Raw genomic sequence first — 18,884 nt, forward strand, 5'->3', positions numbered from 1 at the left:
GAGCTTCAGTCACCTCCAAACTTGGAGAAACTGGGCAAACATGCTGAAATATTAGATGTAAAAGACTAGAATTGTCTTTACCTCAGGTTCCCTGAATAGAGCAGTGGTTCTGAATGTCTTGAGATCCTCAGGAGGGATGGAGCTGTGGTCCTAAAGCACTGCTGGGCTAGGGAGGGAACCACCTTATTGTAGCAGGACTTGAACATGCAGGTTAGCAAACTTCTACCTTTGTCGCTGCTGCTGGGTGCTCTGAACTGTGCTTTGGGATGCAGCATTGCATCAAAGGGTATGAAAATAAAGGGAAATGCCTTCCCAGTTCTGCTTTTCTGTGGAAGCTGCTGCAGTAACTGCAATGGGGAAACCCGGGACTGTGACTGCTGAGCGCCAGGCTGGCTTTCGTTAGGCTCATTAAGTTTCTAACGGAGCAGGGCTTGGTGCTGCTCTCGTATAAACAACCGCAGGGAGAGCTGGCATGTCTGAGGTGGCAGGAGAGGGAGAGAACACATCACCCAGCAGGTTGTGACTTGTCAGGCACAAGAGAGATTTCCCTCCTTGGGAATCGCTGGTGCTGCCTCATGAGGTCCTGGCCATGGGTTTGGAGTTTCTGAGGCAAGCAGGCTCCCTTAGCCAGAAGTGCTAAGGGGGGAATGGGGAAACATCACCTGCATCCTGAAAGCTCCTCAGGGAGTAGCAAGGACCTGCTCTTCCCCATCTTTTCCCATGATGGAGCATGACTGGGGCCCATTTCTAGACTACTCAAGGTCCAGGTGCTAGAATGAAACATGCTGGTTTGGCCCTTAGTGCCAATATTTCAAGACTAAACATCATTTATCATTGTGAAAACAACAAATACATTTTTCTGCCATGTTTCTTTGTAATCCAGGCCATTGATTTCAGAGCTAGAGGTCCTGGTGGCAGCAAACAGTTTGTCATCCCAGGATGGAAGCCACCTGGTAGGTCACATGTGTTTATGCCTTCTCTAGAAGCTGCATCCCTGGATGAAGTGGATGGTTCTTCGGGCTGTTCCTGGCTCGGATGAGTCAGCCCTGCCTGGATCAGCATCAGGTGGAGCTGTCAGCCCCTCTGCCTGTCACAAAGCGAGTGCTAGAGCAGACAGTCCTTTATCTTGTAAAGCCACATCATGTCTGCAGGCGTCCCTGGGGGTGTTGCAGCCCAGCACCATCCAGTGTGGCAAAGAAAGTGACAGCAGTGAGCACTGGAACTCAGATTTGCCAGCAGCGTTGGTTGGATCTTGTTCTTGGTGAACAAAACAAGCAGTGCTCTAACTGCATCCTCTGCGACTCAACTTCAGTGTCATAGAAGTTGTCTTCAGCTTCTCAGTGCCATCAGTAGGATACTTACTGCCTCTATTTTAGTTTCCTTGCCTTCCGCTCGGCAGCTGGCGGAGAGAGAAAACCAATAGGATTTGCATGCTTTTGTCAGGTTTTGAGGCAAAGCATTATTCTAGTCTTTTACAGTGATCTTTTGGCTGGTCTGAGGTAAATTCGGGTGATATCTAATCCTCCTTTAAAGATGTCAGGCTCAGTGTCTGCTTCTGATGTTGCATTTGTTCTTTTGCAGTGAATTATCTTGTGTCTTCACATTCAGTTTTATCTCTGGGCCTATAGAGTGGGTATTTCTCTCATGTTGGCATTGAAATATTTGAATGTAGGTTTTTATACTGTTGAATTTTCCATATTTTTTCCTCCAAATTAATTTTTTATCTCTGCTGTGTCATTTTATTTGTTCCACTATTTTAACGAAATAATGCAGAGGGGATAAAATGAAGGGGACAACACAGCAGCTGTTAGCTTCATACTTCACTACACAAACTTCTTAGCCCACAGCTCAGGAATCTAGGGACAAGGTAACAGCATCAAGTACCACGAATGCCCTTGAACTCCCATAAATATTCATTTGTTCACCCGGATCAGGCAGGAAAGTGGTGTCTCTGCACTTGTAAGGTTGCTGTATTGATAAAGCAAGCAGGAGATTGTTGCGCAGCTCTGAAGAGCCAAGATGCAATCCTGCAGGTCCTCTATTAAGAGAGGATGTTTTGTGAGAGCCAGGACCTTTTGTGGGTGGGCTGGGTCACAGCAGAAGATGGAGGGAAGTTTCTGGAGGTGACAGGATTTTCTCTCCTTTCTATGGTTATGGGCTAGATTGGCAAATTGACCATCATGTGCTGACCTACCTGGGGTAAGCTGAGTAAGCGTGTGTAAGAATCCTCCTCTCTATCAAAGCAAAAACATCTCTGCGTGACTTTTGAGGTTTGTCTGTACATCCTTTGAGACCTGGATATTCCTGTTGACCATGTGTACATTGGGAGGAAACCAAGCACATCATCCCAAAGCAGAGCTTGGTGCCAAGAGAGCTGGTGGAACTGTGGCTCCAGAAAACCTTTCCCTTGTGTGGTGTGCCAAGCTGGTGCCAGCCAGGGAGCTCGTGGTAGTGGCTCAGCTTTCAGCCTGCCGGTCCTAGGCTGCACCTCTGTATCTGCCAGCCTGCCCTCCCTCAGTTCCCCACCAGAACAACTGGCATTTCCAGTTATCAAAGCCTCCAAAATAAATGTTTGATTTTCATACGTCTCTCACTAACCCCTGGTGTGTTTTTTCCCCCAGCGTACATATCGAATGCCAAAGGATATCCACGTTGAACCAGAGAAGTTTGCTGCAGAACTGATCAATCGTTTGGAGGAAGTACAAAAGGAACGTGAAGCAGAGGAGAAACTAGAGGAGCGCCTTAAACGCGTTCGAGCGGTCAGTGACCTCCTTGCCTTTCCTACCAGCCTGGGAGTCTGTCTGCATACTCTGCACCACAGGAACTTTCAGCTGCTGTGGAAACAGCATGGGTGACTGCTTCCTTGCTCCAGCAGCCACGTTCATTGCTTGCACAGGAGCTCCTGGGGGTTCCCATTGCCTCAGGAGCTTCCACAGTGCTGTTCCTGTGTCCATGCAGGGCTCTCTGAGCTCCATCACTCCCTCCCTTCTCTAAGATAACAGCTATGGCACAGCAGTGCCTGCTTCTATCATGAGACAGGGGCTTTGCATCATGTTCTCTGGCCATCGCAGACTTTGTGAGCATTCCCTTCTGTGTGAGGATTGTAACAGGGCTTCACCTTCCCCTTTGAGGTTTTGTGTGATCCCTATTTCCCCCAAAACTGATCACCACATGGCAGGTGATGTTACACTTGGAGGTGTTTGTGTGGTGTTTGTGTGTTATATCAAGCCATTCTTATCAAAACAAAAAAGGGTTCTGCCCATCAGTGCCTAGCATATCCCTAGAAAATTTGGAACTGCTCAGGTGTAGCAAACATCCTCTCCTGGGCAGAGAAGTGCGCTGACTCGACATGGGTGGCTGGGGAAAGCCAGCCCATGGCACTGCAAGCTGTGAGCCCTCGTCCTGCTGGGGCCCTTCAGAGTTCGAGGACTTGGTAGATGAATCAAGGGAAGCGTGCAAGGCTTTTAGCTCCACCACAGGCTCCAAAAGGGAGAGAATGAGATATTTGTTGTCTGGTATTACCTGCGTGAGACACCCTCTTTAGCAGTATTCCCACTGTATCATCTCTTTTGAGATACTCCGTTTCATGGGTACATGTATATCTTGTGCTGGAGATACAGGAGAGCTTTCAGGGGACATCAGAGTGTTACTGAACATCACGTGTGGCTGTGTAAGTACAGCCTTGTGGGAAGAAATTGTCGGTGTCTGCAGATAATAGCTCCTGTAGCCCTGAAGTGAGGGTTCTGTGCTTTCAGAGGAGCTGAGCCTCTGGGGCTCCAGGGCAAACCCTTCAGTGTTAGAGTATTTTTAAACATTCATAGATATTTTTAAATGTTCATTTTTAAAGATCTGTAGGTTCTAGCATTTCCTTTAAATCACACCCATATTTTAAATGTGGAGAAGCAAGGAAGGCAGAGGGATCTTCCCACATCACTGTGTCCAACATTGACCTAGAAAAGGCCAGTAAGGTGCTGTTTTGTGATTTGACCCCTGTTCTGCTGGAAGTGATCCATTTTCCTCCTCAGTACCTGTTGCTTCCTAGACAAAGCCAGTAGAACTATAGCAGCATTTTTTGCTAACACAGTCCTAGAGCACTCTTCCTCCTCCTCCTCCTCTTCCTTGTCTGCCCTCTGCCTCCTTGAAGAAGCTGCCAGTAGCAATACCATAAAATCAGCAAATACCTGTGTGCCAGAGAATAAATTTAAGTCTATTTAAACACATTTTTGTGTGACTTAATCTATTTTTAAGCCCAGGACTCCCACTAATGCTATATATTAAACTTCTTTACTGTCTCCAGAATGTATTTCATTGACTGGCTGGCGCCTGGCATCAGCCATTCAGGAAAAACTCAGAGTAAGCAATTGTAGCTTTTTTAGGTCAGCATTTAAAGTGCGGGAGCTGCTGGTATCAGCAAGAGGAGAGCTTGAATCCTGATAGATCACTGGGGTTTTTTTCTCTATGACCTGAACACTGGGGTAACCTCTCACTGGGTCTGCATGGCTCACCGCACACTGGCACTGGCAAAACTGTGAGCACTGGTCACACTAGGCAGTTATCAGCTTAGCAGAGAAGCTGGAGATATTTTACAAAAGCTAGGAAAAAAGAGTATTTCTCCCCCATACAGAGCTGCCTGTGGGTTCCCTTTCAAAGCCACATCATGCAGTAATGTCGAGAAGAGGCATCTGATTTAGAGCCAAACATGTTTTACTGAAAAGACTGTAAGATTTCTGGTTTTTGAAAAGAATGAGCTCTGAATTCATTACTTATTCTGAGCATCACAGGGGAGGATTAGAGGATATGCCCATTCCCTTATTCCTTTTTGAGCCACCTAAGACTCTTGTCCGTGCATGGAAGCTGCCGTGTTGTACCATACAGATCAGCATTGTAACATACAGATCACTCTGTCTTTGTCTGAAGCGAGCGAATTAAAAATAAGCCAGGAGAAGCAAAGCCAGTGCTGAGATTCTCGCTATTTGAATATAAAACGTTGCCTAACTAGAGAGGAAGATGTTTTGCATGGTGATCAAAAACGCACTCATGGTTAGGTGAGCTCTTTTACCCTCCCAACCAGCAGCAGCCTGGTGGGTGGGACTGGGAAGAGGCAGAGCAGGAGGTTTGCAGCAAGGTGTCGCTTGACCGAGGCTCATCAGTGCAGATCTCAGCCTCCTAATTCAAAGGGAAGGGCACCCCCGACCTTGCTGGTGAGCGAAAATAGCTCAGCAGCCAGTCAGCAAAGTTGAAGCCTGCATCTCTCAAACTGCTGCTGCCTTTGGGAGCGGATGGAAGAGGCTTCTGACAATCTTATGTCAACAAAGCACCATCTAGTGGTTATGGCACCCAGGGCTTCCCCACCCGGCTGGAGACTGCGCACCCCGGATGCGGGAACACAGCTTCGAAGCCCATTCCATCCCTGTGTCTGGGAAAGCTTAAGCCTGTGCATGAGGCTGCTCCCCAGGCCTGCAGGTTTATTTGGTGTAAAACACAGTAGTTCTTGCCTCTTGCCTGTGCTTCCTTGGTTTTCTTGTTGTCTTGTCTTCCCTTTCTTCTGCCTGGGCCAGGTTTGGATGGGAGGGAAAGCTGCTGCTGCGCTGCCAGGCATGTGCTGCCTTCAGGGAGTTCAGGCAGGAGCACCTTGTAATGCCAAGCCTTGGCTCTGCCATATCCAAATCCTGTCTTACAGTCCCAGTTTGGGCTGCCCTGACCTCATGCCCTGTGTTGTTTTTTCCACTGCAGACTAAGCACAGTGAAAAGATTTAGAAGAATTGGTGTCTGCAGCCTTGACTCAAACCTTTGGCCTCTGCCCTGCTGAAGGAATGGGAGCAGTTTGGGACAGGCACCCCAATTCCTTTGTTAACTGCTGTTTTCTCACTGTTGGGGCTTTCCTACTCCTTGCGAGGATGAGAGCAGTGCTAGAGGGAAACAAGCTGCCCCAGGGCTTGCCTACACACCACTAACCCCAGCAACCTTGCTTCTGCTGGAGGACCTGCTTTGTGACCAGATCTGCTCAGTGACACAGACGAGCGGAGCCAAGGCAAAGTGAGAGTGCGCCAGTGCATCTCTCTCCTTCTCTTAGTCCACCCTGATCTCAGTCTCGGAGCAAAGCAAAGTACCAGGTCCCGGTTATTGGCAAAATGAAGTTCCCGGCAGCCAGAGGATTTCCCAAATCCACCCGTTTGGCCGGACCACCCTGGTTGTCATGCTAATGCCACCCTGCTTCAGCGTGACAGCACTGCTGGAGCTCTGGGCTCTGAGCAGAAGGCACACGCTACCGTTCATCAGGGATCTGCGCAGGGTCAGGTCTTGCCCTCCACATCGCATGATGTTTAAACCTAAGAGTTTTCTAAAAAGTAGGTACAAGCCTTAAAGTCTCCCAAGTGTTGAGCACCTCATTGGGTTATAAACTGCTAAGAAATGCTTGCCCCACTGGTAGGCATTTAGTCAGCACATGCTTCATCTTTTCTTGTCGCTGAGCTAGGTGCCCAGGGACGGTGGCTGGCGGGCTGCAGAGCTGTGACTGTAGATGAAAGATGCCTCTGAAGTTCTTCAAAGCGGTTTGTTAGAAAGCGGTGTGTCCCCTCCAGACATGGGCATTATATCCCACCCCCAGGCTCACAGCGCCCATGCCTTTGACACTTTCAAAGCCTGGTGTTGTCCCTTTGTCAGGTTTGAACCCCCAGGTGTGACACTGGGAGGAAGCCTGTTATTTGCTTTCTTGCTGTGTGGTTGGCAGCTGAGACTTTGAAGCTGGTTAGCAAGTGACGGATGATGACATCTGACAGGCAAAGCTGATGGGAGACAGTGTTGTCTAGCAGATGCCTTTATCTGGCAGGGCAGAGATACCCTGTGCTGCGACTGCTTTCTTTATTGTGCCAGAGGAGGAAAAGAGAGCAGGATTAAAGGACTCACTGGAATCCTGCTTATGTAATTAAAAAAAATAGGAATCCTGACTTCCAATAAAGAAACTTCATAAATATCTGAGTTTATGTTGGAGCGTAAAACAGTTTGTCAGCATCAAAACTGTGGCTGTCAGCATGGAGGAGTTTTATTCTTCCTGGCAAGGACTTCAGAGTTGCTAACAGCGTGTCCTAGACAGTTGTGAACTACAAGAACAAGCAGTTACTTCCAACCCGTTTCTTTATCTGCGTGAAGTGTTTCATTCCAGCCTTAGCAGGCCTGGGAGAAATCAGTGTTTGATTTTCAAAACCATTCATGCTGTTGCCGACCTTCAGCTGCTCCCTCCTGTTACAAACCCGCTGCTGGCTTTGCCTTGTGAAATAGTTGTTTGGCTGAGAAACCCCCCTGGTCTCGCCTGACTCACAAAGGTTTTTCCTGCATGTCCTGTAACTTTGGGCTTTATCTGATGGGCTTTGAAGCGCTGCCTTACAGAAGGCTCGTAGAAAGTGGCAGGTACGATGTGGTGAGTTGTGGTGAGTTGAGACCCCTTCTGCCGCCCTGCGATTGTTCTCTGATTGTCCTCTTGTCTTTCGCAGGAAGAAGAAGGTGAGGATGCAGATATCTCTTCTGGTCCCTCGGTCATTAGCCACAAGATGCCTTCCGCCCAAGCCTTTCATCACTTTGCTCCTCGTTACTCTGAGATGGGCTGCGCTGGGATGCAGATGAGAGATGCCCACGAAGAAAATCCAGAAAGCATCCTTGATGAACATGTACAGCGTGTAATGAAAACACCAGGCTGCCAGTCTCCAGGACCTGGTCGCCACTCTCCTAAGCCACGGTCCCCGGAAAGCGGCCACTTAGGAAAGCTGTCAGGGACACTAGGAACGATTCCTCCAGGGCATGGCAAGCACGCAACAAAATCAGGAATGAAACTCGATACAGCTAACTTATACCACCACAAACACATCTACCACCACATCCATCACCACAGCGTGATGAAACCAAAAGAGCAGATCGAGGCTGAGGCCACGCAGCGAGTGCAGAACAGCTTTGCTTGGAATGTAGATTCACATAACTATGCAACAAAGTCACGGAACTACACTGAAAACTTGGGCATGGCACCTGTCCCCATGGACTCTTTAGGCTACAGGTGAGTCAAGGCAGCAGCCAACAGCAATCCCAGAGCCATGGCTTCTCTAGGAAGCTCTTTCCTAAATGAGCTGTAGCATGCAAGTGAAACAGGGTGGCCAAGCCATATTTTCTTGTGACAGCCTTTTCTGGGTCGTGATTTGAGGGCCTCCTGCTGTTCTTGCCCTTCTAAAATGGATAAGCCCCCTGATAAGCCCTGTCAACCCTTTTTGCCTCTGTGGCTGGTGCTGAACCACACCCTCTAACCAGGACTGTTAGTGGCCTTCGTTATGAAGTAGTTGTTCTGCTCCTTAAAGCAGCAAAGGTGCTTGGAAATGGTAGATGTTGGTCTGCTTGTCCTTGCTTCAGGAGTTGCTGAGTGTAGGGCTGTGGGTAACAGAAACCAGTCTCCTTTGTTCTTAAAGAGGACAAAAAGTCCTCCTTATTGTAAGGCCTAACCCGGTCATCAGAAGGGATCCTTTCTCTTCCTAACAAAGCGATGCACACTGCACTGCTGCCATGACAGCCTGTGCTAAGGGGATATTCTTAGGGACAGGGGACCCTCTATCCAGGAGAGAGTCCTTCTCCGCTGTGAGCTTTGCTAGTCCTGTTACTGGATGACTGCAGAGGTGAGAGTGGAGCTCAGGGCTGCCCTGGGTAAGAGGTGGTGATGGAACAGCCACAGGGCAGAGCTGTGCTTGGCTCCCTGGGGCTGTGCATTTGGGGCCGTGCTTTGCAGCGTACCGGGGGTGGGATGTTTAGTGAAGGCAGGCGAGTGGGACTGGAGCAGGCAGGACTAGCTTTGCGGGGAGGCAGAGCACAGAGGAAGCTGCTCTCCAGGGAGAGAAAAGCTCTTAAATCTACCCTGTTCCTATAGGGAAAGGGTTGTTCCTTCAACAGATCATCAACATGGCCGTGCTGTGTCAACCCCGTAGCTCCATCTGTTCACAGGACTTCTCGCTAGTGCTAACTACAGCATATACTCAAGGAGATTATAAGACGGCATGTTCAGAGCTGTCCTTCCTTTGGCGAAAACTCCCAGTTCCTGACAGTCCCCAGGTTAGGAACTTTACAAGACAAGAGTTTGCATCCAGACAATCTTGTTCGGCAGCGAGCAGTCCCTTGCCATGGCTTGCCTGGCTCCTCGTTGAACCTCGCTGGGCTGTTGTCCCCTTACCCCCAGCAGCTCTGGCTGCAGAATGACTACGACCTGCAGCAAAAGGGAGTTTTTGTTTGCACTGAACCTGCTGGTGGAGCATTTCATTTGATACCCACTAGTCCTCGTAGGCGGGGAAGCATAGAAGTTGCCAGTTTGCCTTTGTAGATCTTCAGCAACCCTTCTTTCTCCCCAGAAACTGAGCAAAGCTGTCTGAAGGCCTGTGTTGTTAAGGTTATTTTCCCTATTTTTCACCACTCCTCTGGTGTTAATCTTGTTTTTCATATGTGTGTTAGTGAGCACGCAGAAGCAGAAGTAGGGAGGTCCTATGGAGCAAAGTGGGTGGGTGATTAGGAGAGTGGGGGTCCCATGAAATTAGAGCTGTGACCATGATGGGCCAGCACGGGTGAATTCTGCATGGCCTGGGAGCTGGGCACATGGGCGTGGATGTGGGCAAGGAGTGATGGGGTTTCTGTAGGTGTTTTTGCTGCAGCCAGTGTCAGTGGCTGGCATCCATCTGGCTGCGGTGTTTGAGGTGACAGTGCTTCCCAGGGCACAAAAGCCTATGGAAGGCAGCCTCCTTTGCCAGGATGTGGCACTATGTTGTGAAGCCCTGGTTCCGATTAGGGTGAGAAACACATGCTCAGCATGGGAAATGAGAAATTTGGGGTATCAATGAACCTGGGAGATGATGGGAAGGGCTCAGGTTTCGAGCAGTGGTCTGGTATGGAGATGCACCAATGGATTGCAGCATCGGGATGAACCTGAGCAAAGCTGGAGCAAAGAGCCAGTGGTTTAACATGACCCTTTGTGTAACAGGTGATCTTGCCACATTGCCATGGCTCATTTAGCCAGAGAAGCTCCCTTTCCCCACAGGTAGCTGGATGGAGAATCCTGCTGTGCCTAGATCTGGCCAGCCTTGCTCTTCACCTCATGGTTGGTTTGAGCTCTGATAGAGCCAGGGGCAGTGAAAGGTGACCAGGGCCATGTCTGCGCTGCAGGCAGCACCAGGTCCCAAAGGGCTGAATATTTCTGGAGCTGTCCGTGTCCCTCCTCTGCCATGGTCTGCAGTGGTTCGCCTTGGGCAAGGCACTAACATCTCAGGCTTTGTTCTTGCAGTGGGAAAGCAAGTCTGCTCTCAAAAAGAAACATCAAGAAGACCGATTCAGGGAAAAGTGATGGTGCCAACTATGAGATGCCAGGATCTCCTGAAGATGTGGAGAGAAACCAGAAGATCCTTCAGTGGATCATAGAAGGAGAGAAGGAGATCAGCAGGCATAAGAAAACAACCCATGGGTAAGGGCTGGCAAAGGGAAGGGTCTTCACTCTGTTGTATTGCATCCCCTGCACAAGGCTGTCCAGCAGCCTGCCTCGTTTCTGGAGACCTTGGGAAGACAAGAATCCACCAGGCACAAGGGTTTAGACCCTTTGGAGACTGAGGATTGCTCAGGGGCTGTAGGGGCTGCTTTTTCTGAAGCATGACTTGTGGCTATGGGGAGAAGGTTGCGGCCCCAGAGAAATCTCACAAATTGCTGCTGTGATTCCAAGGTAGATAACATAGCACACAGTAGGCAGCATTGTTCCTTTAAGCATTTGCTTTCTATAAACGCCTGGTGCTCCTGCAAGGTACTGATGGAAATGTAGTACCTGCTGCACCTGAACCTCTCAGCCTGTCTAATGAATGGGCTCATGGAGAGGCTCTCAGCAGCCTGGGAACACTGGCAGCACATGGCAAGGCAGCTTCTGGGGGAGTGGTGCTGTCTTCTCCTGGGTTTAGTTTTACATAATGTAGACTTAATGAGAGTCCTTAAACAGAGTGGGCTTTGTGTCAGGGTTGAATTGCTCCCCCTGATGTCTCCACATTTGCTGTCCTGAAATCTTCTCTAAAGGTGCATGGTGCTCCACTCTCCCTTGGAAGCTATAAGGAGCTTCCTAGTAGTGCCCGTGTCCCACTGTAGGAGCAGGAGGACCATCTAGGAATGACTCCATGCCCATGCAAAGCATCTCAGCAGTCAATGTAGAACCTTTGTGTTGTGTCTAGCTCTTCAGGTGCTAAGAAGCAGCTGTCCCATGATATGGCCCGACCCCTCTCCATTGAGCGACCTGTTGCGGTGCATCCGTGGGTCAGTGCTCAGCTCCGGAATGTTGTCCAGCCTTCTCACCCCTTCATCCAAGATCCTACCATGCCGCCCAATCCAGCCCCCAACCCTCTCACCCAGCTGGAAGAAGCTCGTAGGAGGTTGGAGGAGGAGGAAAAAAGGACTGGAAAACTCCCCTTTAAACAAAGGTACGACAAAAGGGTTTGGTTTTGCATGGGAGGGAAGCTGGGACTGCTCAGAAGGTGGGCAGGCGAGGCAGGTGTCCACTGCCCTCTGCTGTGATCTCCAGCTCCCAGCACCAACTGTGTGGAGGCACATCCAGAGGTCAGAGAAATCTGTCCCAGTCCCTCTGACGTGGTGATGCAAATGCCAAAACCCACCTTGCGGGCTTGTGCTGATGGTTTGTGGTTGGAGGGGCTGGAAATGCTTCTGGGAGGGAGCGCAAGGGGCTGCTGAGGAGCTGGGCAGGGGTAACGTATCTGGAAGGGGCATGGTACAAGTGAGCTCTACCCCGGTACTCGCTGACTCTCGGCTTGTTCACACCCACATGGTGATTTCAGAGGTTGGTGCGGTACCAGAATTCAGCAGGATGCAGCAGAATTAAGTGCGGAAGAATATGTGTTCGCTCTTTATCTACATCTCCTGCAGACGTGCAGCAGAGGCTGCTCGTGGCGCTGGAGGAGAGCACTGCCCTGTAGTCCTGCCGCAGGAGCACTGCCTCGCTGCACGGCCCTCTCCAAGTCACCGCATCTTTTTGTGACTCAGCTCAATGCCTGTGGCAGATCTCATTCTCCTGCTTCTGTGTTATCTTTCAGGGAAGATGATTTGCAAGGCACATGGAGCTCTCGGATCAGAGGTGTTTTGGAAGTGCTAGATAATTACTGTTAACAGCTAAAAGCACTTTATCCATTAAAAACCTTTCATAGCTTTATAGCTGTCTCCTGAAAACTCAAATATTCGCAGTCTGACGCTTAGAAACGGGAATGTAATTTTAAATAAGAAGCTCTTTTAATTGCCAAGTTCCAATTATTTTTGCCTGCAGTGACCATGTAGCAGAATTCTGTGTATTTACGTCAGAGCACTGATGGAAAACCGGGTAATTACAGGGCTCTCCCGAGTCAGGTTAAGCCGAGTTTATTTGATCTACCTTGCAGTTGGTGTAATTGGATAGTGTTTATTAGTAGAGTCATTTATAGTTATACTAAATTTATGCACCTTCTCCAAAAATGCCTACATAGTGGAATGTTTTGGGTTGGAAGGGACCTTAAAGCCCATCCAATCCCACCCCCTGCCATGGGCAGGAACACCTCCCAGTGGATCAGGGGCTCCAAGTCCCATCCAGCCTGGCCTTGAACACCTCCAGGGATGGGGCAGCCACCACTGGTCTGGGCAACCTGGGCCAGGGCCTCCCCACCCTCACAGGAAGGTGAGGGTGGGGAGGCCCCACCCTCAGATCTCATCTCAATCTCCATTCTTTCAGCTTAAAATCATTTCCAGTCATCCCATCCCTGCACTGCCTGGTCAAGAGCCCCTCCCCAGCTTTCCTGGAGCCCCTTTAAGCACTGGAAGGATGCAGATGCACACTTTGTAAACACCAGCCTGGGCTCTATGCATATGTAATTAATACTCTAATAATAATTATGTGTGTATTATAAGCATAGTTTTTGTAGGTACCCCATGGCATTACGGTGAACACCATGCAGACCAGTGGGAGAACAGGCTGAGCAGTCCCAGTGCTGGGCTTCTCTGCATATGCTGCCTTCCCACGAGGCCCCAATCTCCTCCTGGTGATGCAGGGGGATCCTCCTGACCTGCCCCATGCATGGAAAACCAGGGAGCAGTGTTTGCTAAGGGTAACATGTTCCTGTGTTCAGCAGCATGGAAGAACAGATGCAACTGTCCCCAGGGAGCAAGAGATTTGTGGATATTGAAATCTCTCTGCTAGCTTTTGGCAGGATTGGGTTCTTCAGCTGAAGCGTGCCTGAGCTAGCAGCTTTTTTGAGAGCTCCTCTTATGGTGAGCACAGGAGCCTGCCCCAAAAGAGACCCCACAGCTCTTCTGAGGGGGGCAAAGCTGGCCAGGGAGAAGCGGAGAGGGAGCTCACATGAAAACACCTTTTATTTCAGTCAGGCACTTCAGAGAGCTCTGGGAAATCGGAGCCAGTGTCCAGGTTTGTCGGCAGCCTTGTGGAAGCCGCGGGGCAGGCAAGGTGGAGGTGAGCCCAGAGTTGTCCTTGAGGCACAGGCTTGAGCTGGCTGCAGGAGGAGACTGCGCCGTGCCAATGTTGTACAACCAGGCTGACCTTGCCAGCGCTGTTACCTGGCTCCCCAGCCGCTCCCCTTGGGCTGCCCGCTGCTCTGGCACAGCAGCCCCGCTCCCACCGCAGCACTGCCCTGCTGGAAACAAAGGAGGTGTCTGAGGTGCCTGAGGTGCCTGTACTGGGAATCATAAATAGGAGATGGCTGCTGCTAGCAGACAGTGAAGGATCAAGTGTCTGGCACTGCATAACCTGCGTGTCCAGTGTGCCCAGTGCTTGTGGCCCAGTGACCATCAGGTTTCTTGCATGTACAGCCAGGTTTTGAGCCATTTTCTGTAGCTCAGTGTCACAGTTCACTTATATTTGCTGCTGGATGAAGTAATTACTGCTACCAGATCTTCCGAGGACAGGATTTTGCAAGCAGCAGGAACGTTAGCATATGCTCAGTTTGGAATTAATTGGGTTGGGTCAAGCCTGGAAGAAGAGCAGAGGTGGGATACCTCCCAGGGTAACCTCTGCTGGGTGCATTGCAGGCTCTCCAGCCCTGTGGCTGAGTTGGAGTGAGCTGGAGACCTCACCAGTGCATCGCAGCAAGGTCGGATTGGGGCTGTAACCCAGACTTACGTTTTCCTGTAGTGGCACCACTGGGTTACACGGCTAAGAAATCAGGACTGTGATGAGTCAGCTGAGTGCTGCAATTTCCTACTGGATTACATTTTGTGCTTGTGACAAAAGCAGCCAAGGGAAGTGGCCCAGAAGGGGCAGGATGGTGGGACCTGGCTGTGTTTCTGGGCCAGGTTGCCCCCCTGGAGCATTAATGAGGCAGGGCTCGGAGGTGAGCTGGTGGCCCCTGTGGGTGAGCTGTGGTCTCAGGAGACCTCTTGGTGATGACGAAAGTGGAGACAGTCATGTTGTCTCATTGTCCTGAGAGGAGCTCTTGGGAAATTACATTTTCAGTGATTCCTTACTAATCAGCTCTGCTTCAGCCTGCTAGAGATCTGTGGCTGTGGTTCGGCATATGTGTGTATCCTGCTTCCAGCCAGCCAGTCCCACTGCACAGCCTCATTCAGCCCCAGGACCCTGGAGGCACCACAGCCATCCACCCCTGCTTTGATTTCTAGCAAAAGCAGGGGATCCAAAGCCATGGGGACTGTTCTCGACTCCAGCGCTGTGAAGCAGTGCAAAGCTGCCACTTTCAGACATCATTTCAGGCACCATTTTCAGGCCTATCTCTGCTCTAGAGAGGTGAGCACTGGAGCCTACCATGTTCAGAATCAGCCTTTCAGGGATGAATATGTGGCAGGAGGAGTAAGGCAGCTCCCAGCCACCAGCACTGCCCCCGTCTTGCTTCTACTGCCGGGGGGGTCCTCTCTGTCTCCCCAGGTGAAGGAGAATGGTGTCCCCACGTCCCTAGGCCCACAACAGCTCTCTCTGAGTCGCAACTTGTTTCTAGCAGAATTAAGAGAAGCTTAGGGACCTTGAGGTTTTCCAAACCCCTTCAATTAACTTCTGGCTCGCAGGGTTCACAGAATTTGCCTGAATTTATGACCCATTTTTCTTTCCTTTAAATGCTTCATTTTTTTTTCCAGGGATGACTCAATTCCTTAATGTTTTTCTAGCTAAAGGGCATCCTGTGCTTTGATATGGGGATGGGAGAGGCCCCGAGAGCTCTGCTGGCACCAGGAGCAGACCCTTGCCTCTCAGGATGCTGCATCTTCTCCAAAGGTCTCCTGGGCAGAGCAGGAACCAGGAAAGTTGTTCAGTTGAACTTTAGACCTTTAGAAAGAGGTGAAAAGCTTGTCTCTGGTCTCAGTTTGCAGTGCTGAGGTTTACGTGGGCATGCCATTAAAAAGGTGCTCTGCCCGCAAGCAAATGTTTAAAGGTTAGGGTCAGAGTCATTTCCAAAACTCCAATTACCTCATACGCTTGGCAAATTCTGTTTTTTATAGCAACTTTCCAGTCATGTAAGTACAAAGTCATCTTTTTTATCCAGCATGCTTTTCAAATACTTTTTTAGAACTACCAAATTTGTTTTACGTGACTTTGAAAGGGAAGGCTGCCTTTGGCTTAGCCCACACCTGCCAAGCTACCAGTTTGTGTAGGCTGCCCCGATGTTTGCGTGGCATTTATGGCACCGCAGATGAAAGGCTCCACAGAAGGGCAAAATACCCTGATTTTTGTTATTGCTGCTTTTGTCTGCCTCTGCAAATGGGGTTAGGACTTGGCTGATGCTTTTGGTCCAGTGATGGCACCACATAGCAGAACCTGACATGTGGGCTGGACGCATTGACCAGACCAACATCCTGAGAGTCGGGGAACCACGGGAGATTTAAAGTCACTGAGGTTTTAGGGACGGCAGCTGCCTTGCCACCTTGTGTGGATGGAGAGCTCTATCCCCTCCAACCTCCATCTACCCTGGGAGATCTGCCCAGGGGAGCCACAGGAGCAGAAGCAGTCCTGTCTGTGCAGCCCTGAAGATGTAGGTCAGCAGAAAGCCGTGCTGAGCTATTTTGGCTGCAGTGGCAATAATCCTGAGTAGTCTGAGCAATCTTTGTGCTATCGACCCCAGGCTTCCAGCCTGGTGTGCTCAGTGCTCACCATCAGTGCTGATGGGGAGCTGGGTTGGCTGCCTGGAATGCTCTGCCTTGCTCAGAGCTTACCCATGACTCCCCGAGCCGGTGGTGCTGTAGGATGGCCGTGCCCTCTGAAAGCCTGGGAACGGGTTTCTTCAGCGTGAAGGGGCTGAGATAGAACCTGCATTCTTCTTGTAGCTGTGGTCTGGCCCCATCCAGCCTTTCCAAATGCTGTTCGCTCCTTCAGCAGCCTTGGTGTGCAGCTGCACGCCAGGAGATGTTGTTGTTTGAGCAAAGGGTGCTCAGGAATCACATCACTTTTATCTCCAGCCCATCTCCGTTGCCTCTAGTGGGATCTAGCTGACACCTCTTACCTGGGCGGCCCGTACGCAGACAGGCACCCAGCACCAGTGATGATGCTGAGCACCATGGGCTGATACTCAGCAGGTTGCTTGTATTTTTGCGTGGCAGGTTGAAGCCCCAGAAGAGACCAGGCAGCGGCACATCCCAGCCGTGCGAGAACATTGTGGTCGCTTACTACTTCTGCGGAGAGCCGATCCCTTACCGCACCCTCGTCAAAGGGCGCGTGGTGACGCTGGGACAGTTCAAGGAGCTGCTGACCAAGAAAGGGAACTACAGGTAAGGGCTGCTCCCCATGTGCAGTACAGTGCCAGCAGACTGTCAGCAGCCCCTGGCAGATGCCACTGCCAGGACACAGCAGTGTTGCTCCCACCAAGGTGAAGGAACATGATGGAGAAAGGTCAGGAGAGGCTCCTGGAGCCTTTCAGGAGGGCTCCTGCATGACACGCTGTGCTGGGGGTGTGGCAGCACAGCCAAGGCACCTTGGCTGTTGAAGAGGCAGGTTACAGGGAAGAGGGAGATTAGGTTTTGTAGCAGAAAGGTCCTGCATCCCGGTTTGCACCTTCAACAGAAACTGCTGAGCTGCCCAGCAGGACCCTGTGGTATCCTGGGCTGCTGAGGAGCACTGTCAGCTGGCACTCAGTGATGCTGTGGGGAAACTCGCTGACTTCCAGAGCTGTTTCAGCTCCTCCCAAAGATTCCTCCAGTGAGGACAGGGAGATTGGGTCCTGGTGGAGTCCCAGAGCAACCAGGCATGGGGTGTGTAGCTCTCCAAGTTCCCCCTTCCAAGTAGGAAGTGCCATGGGAAAGCCTCCTTAGAAATACTCCGTGAACACAGGTGCCTCAGTCACTGCTTTTGGGAGAGCTGTGAGGAGGCTTGGATTCAGGGCTGGATCTCCTGGATACGCTAGCATGGATCCTGACCACCCTTTCTTCGCCCAGTGGGTGAGGGCAGGAGTGTGGCCCCAGTTGCCTCCAGCTCTGGGAGAGCTTCTCCCCATACACCAGGAGCACAGGGCTGTACCGAGGTCTGGGGACCGTGGTGCCCCCATGACCACTCAGTACTTTTTTTAACCTCCCTGCCCCCATATTTCTGGTTTTTTCAGGTATTACTTCAAGAAAGTGAGTGACGAGTTCGACTGTGGTGTAGTCTTCGAGGAGGTGCGGGAGGATGACACCATCCTGCCCATCTTTGAAGAGAAGATCATCGGGAAGGTGGAAAAGATCGACTAGGCTCCAGGGCAGCTGAGGCGTGAGGACAGGATTGTGAAAGACTCTGGGACTGGAGGAGAAGGCCTGGGGCAGATGCTGGCACTGCTACTGCGGGCGCCCGGCGAGCCCAGGGCAGAGGAGGCAGCCTGCGCCGGCACAGACCTGGCGAGCTCGGGGCTGCCGGTGGATGCCGTTTCACCCCACGAACCTGCCAGTGGGAGCCTGAGCTCCCTCTCCATACCGAATATAAGTGTAATGTAGCATTGTACAGTGCATTAGAAAGTGTAATATGACCTTGTTTACTAAAGCTGCATATTTTTGATATATTGTAATAAAAGGAAACTATTTCCAATGTGACAGTGCTCTTATGTAAATGTGAAACACGCAGGTACTGCGGAACTCGCCCAAAGTGTACAGCCATCCCTCAGACTCCATCTGCTCCGCGCTGTCTCAGCACCCTGCCCTGTCCCCTGTGTGGATGGATTCGGAGCGGCACCAGGGCAGAGCTGCTCTCCCCATGCTGACGTGGAAGGGGAGGCCTCACTCCGGAGGGGCTGTGGTCACACCCCACCTTCCGAAGAGTGTTGAGCCATTTGGATCGAGTCCATCTCTCACCTCCCTGGCAGTCTCAGCTGCTGGACATGGTAGGATGTTTTTTTTCCTCCTGAGCTTTCTTGCAACCGAGTAAATCCCCAGTGGATAGAAGTGTTGTGCCAACTCTTGGCACTGGGCGCTTCCTGCAGCATGAGGACCAGCTCGGAGGCAGGACTGGGTGCTGGCATCCCATAGCCTGCACGCTCCATCTGCCCTGGAGAAGGGTTCACCTCCCAGGAGGGCACTGTGGCTCCCGTGTGCCTGGTGCAGACGTGCCCAGGCCTCTGGTGCTGAGCTTTGGTCAGGGACTCATTGGAGAAACTTAGTGGAGTAGAGGACTGAGGAAGAATTTCTTCACCATGAGAGTGGGGAGGCCCTGGCCCAAGTTGCCCAGGGAAGCTGTGACTGCCCCATCCCTGGAGGTGTTCAAGGCCAGGTTGGATGGGGTTTGGAGCCCCTGATCCAGTGGGAGGTGTCCCTGCCCATGGCAGAGGGGGTGGAACTGGATGATCTTTAAGGCCCCTTCCAACCCAAACTATTCTATGATTCTATGACTAAATCTCGAGGACAAAAATTGTCTTTAGATGAGTCTTGCATCTTTCATTGGCCTG

At 50.9% G+C, this 18,884-nt stretch overlaps 1 protein-coding gene across 1 annotated transcript in view; it reads left to right on the forward strand.

Moving 5' to 3' along the window:
- AXIN1 (axin 1) overlaps positions 1 to 18,035 on the forward strand; it is a 73,159-nt gene extending 55,124 nt beyond the window's left edge. Inside the window, exons 4-9 of the mRNA XM_069870111.1 lie at positions 2,622 to 2,759; positions 7,491 to 8,044; positions 10,298 to 10,474; positions 11,220 to 11,465; positions 16,579 to 16,746; positions 17,574 to 18,035. Of these exons, the coding sequence (XP_069726212.1) occupies positions 2,622 to 2,759; positions 7,491 to 8,044; positions 10,298 to 10,474; positions 11,220 to 11,465; positions 16,579 to 16,746; positions 17,574 to 17,700 (1,410 nt within the window). The 3' untranslated portion in view covers positions 17,701 to 18,035. The remainder of the gene's footprint in view (positions 1 to 2,621; positions 2,760 to 7,490; positions 8,045 to 10,297; positions 10,475 to 11,219; positions 11,466 to 16,578; positions 16,747 to 17,573) is intronic.
- Positions 18,036 to 18,884: the final 849 nt, after the last annotated feature.

Source organism: Phaenicophaeus curvirostris, chromosome 16, assembly GCF_032191515.1.
Source record: "Phaenicophaeus curvirostris isolate KB17595 chromosome 16, BPBGC_Pcur_1.0, whole genome shotgun sequence".
Lineage (NCBI taxonomy): Eukaryota > Metazoa > Chordata > Aves > Cuculiformes > Cuculidae > Phaenicophaeus > Phaenicophaeus curvirostris.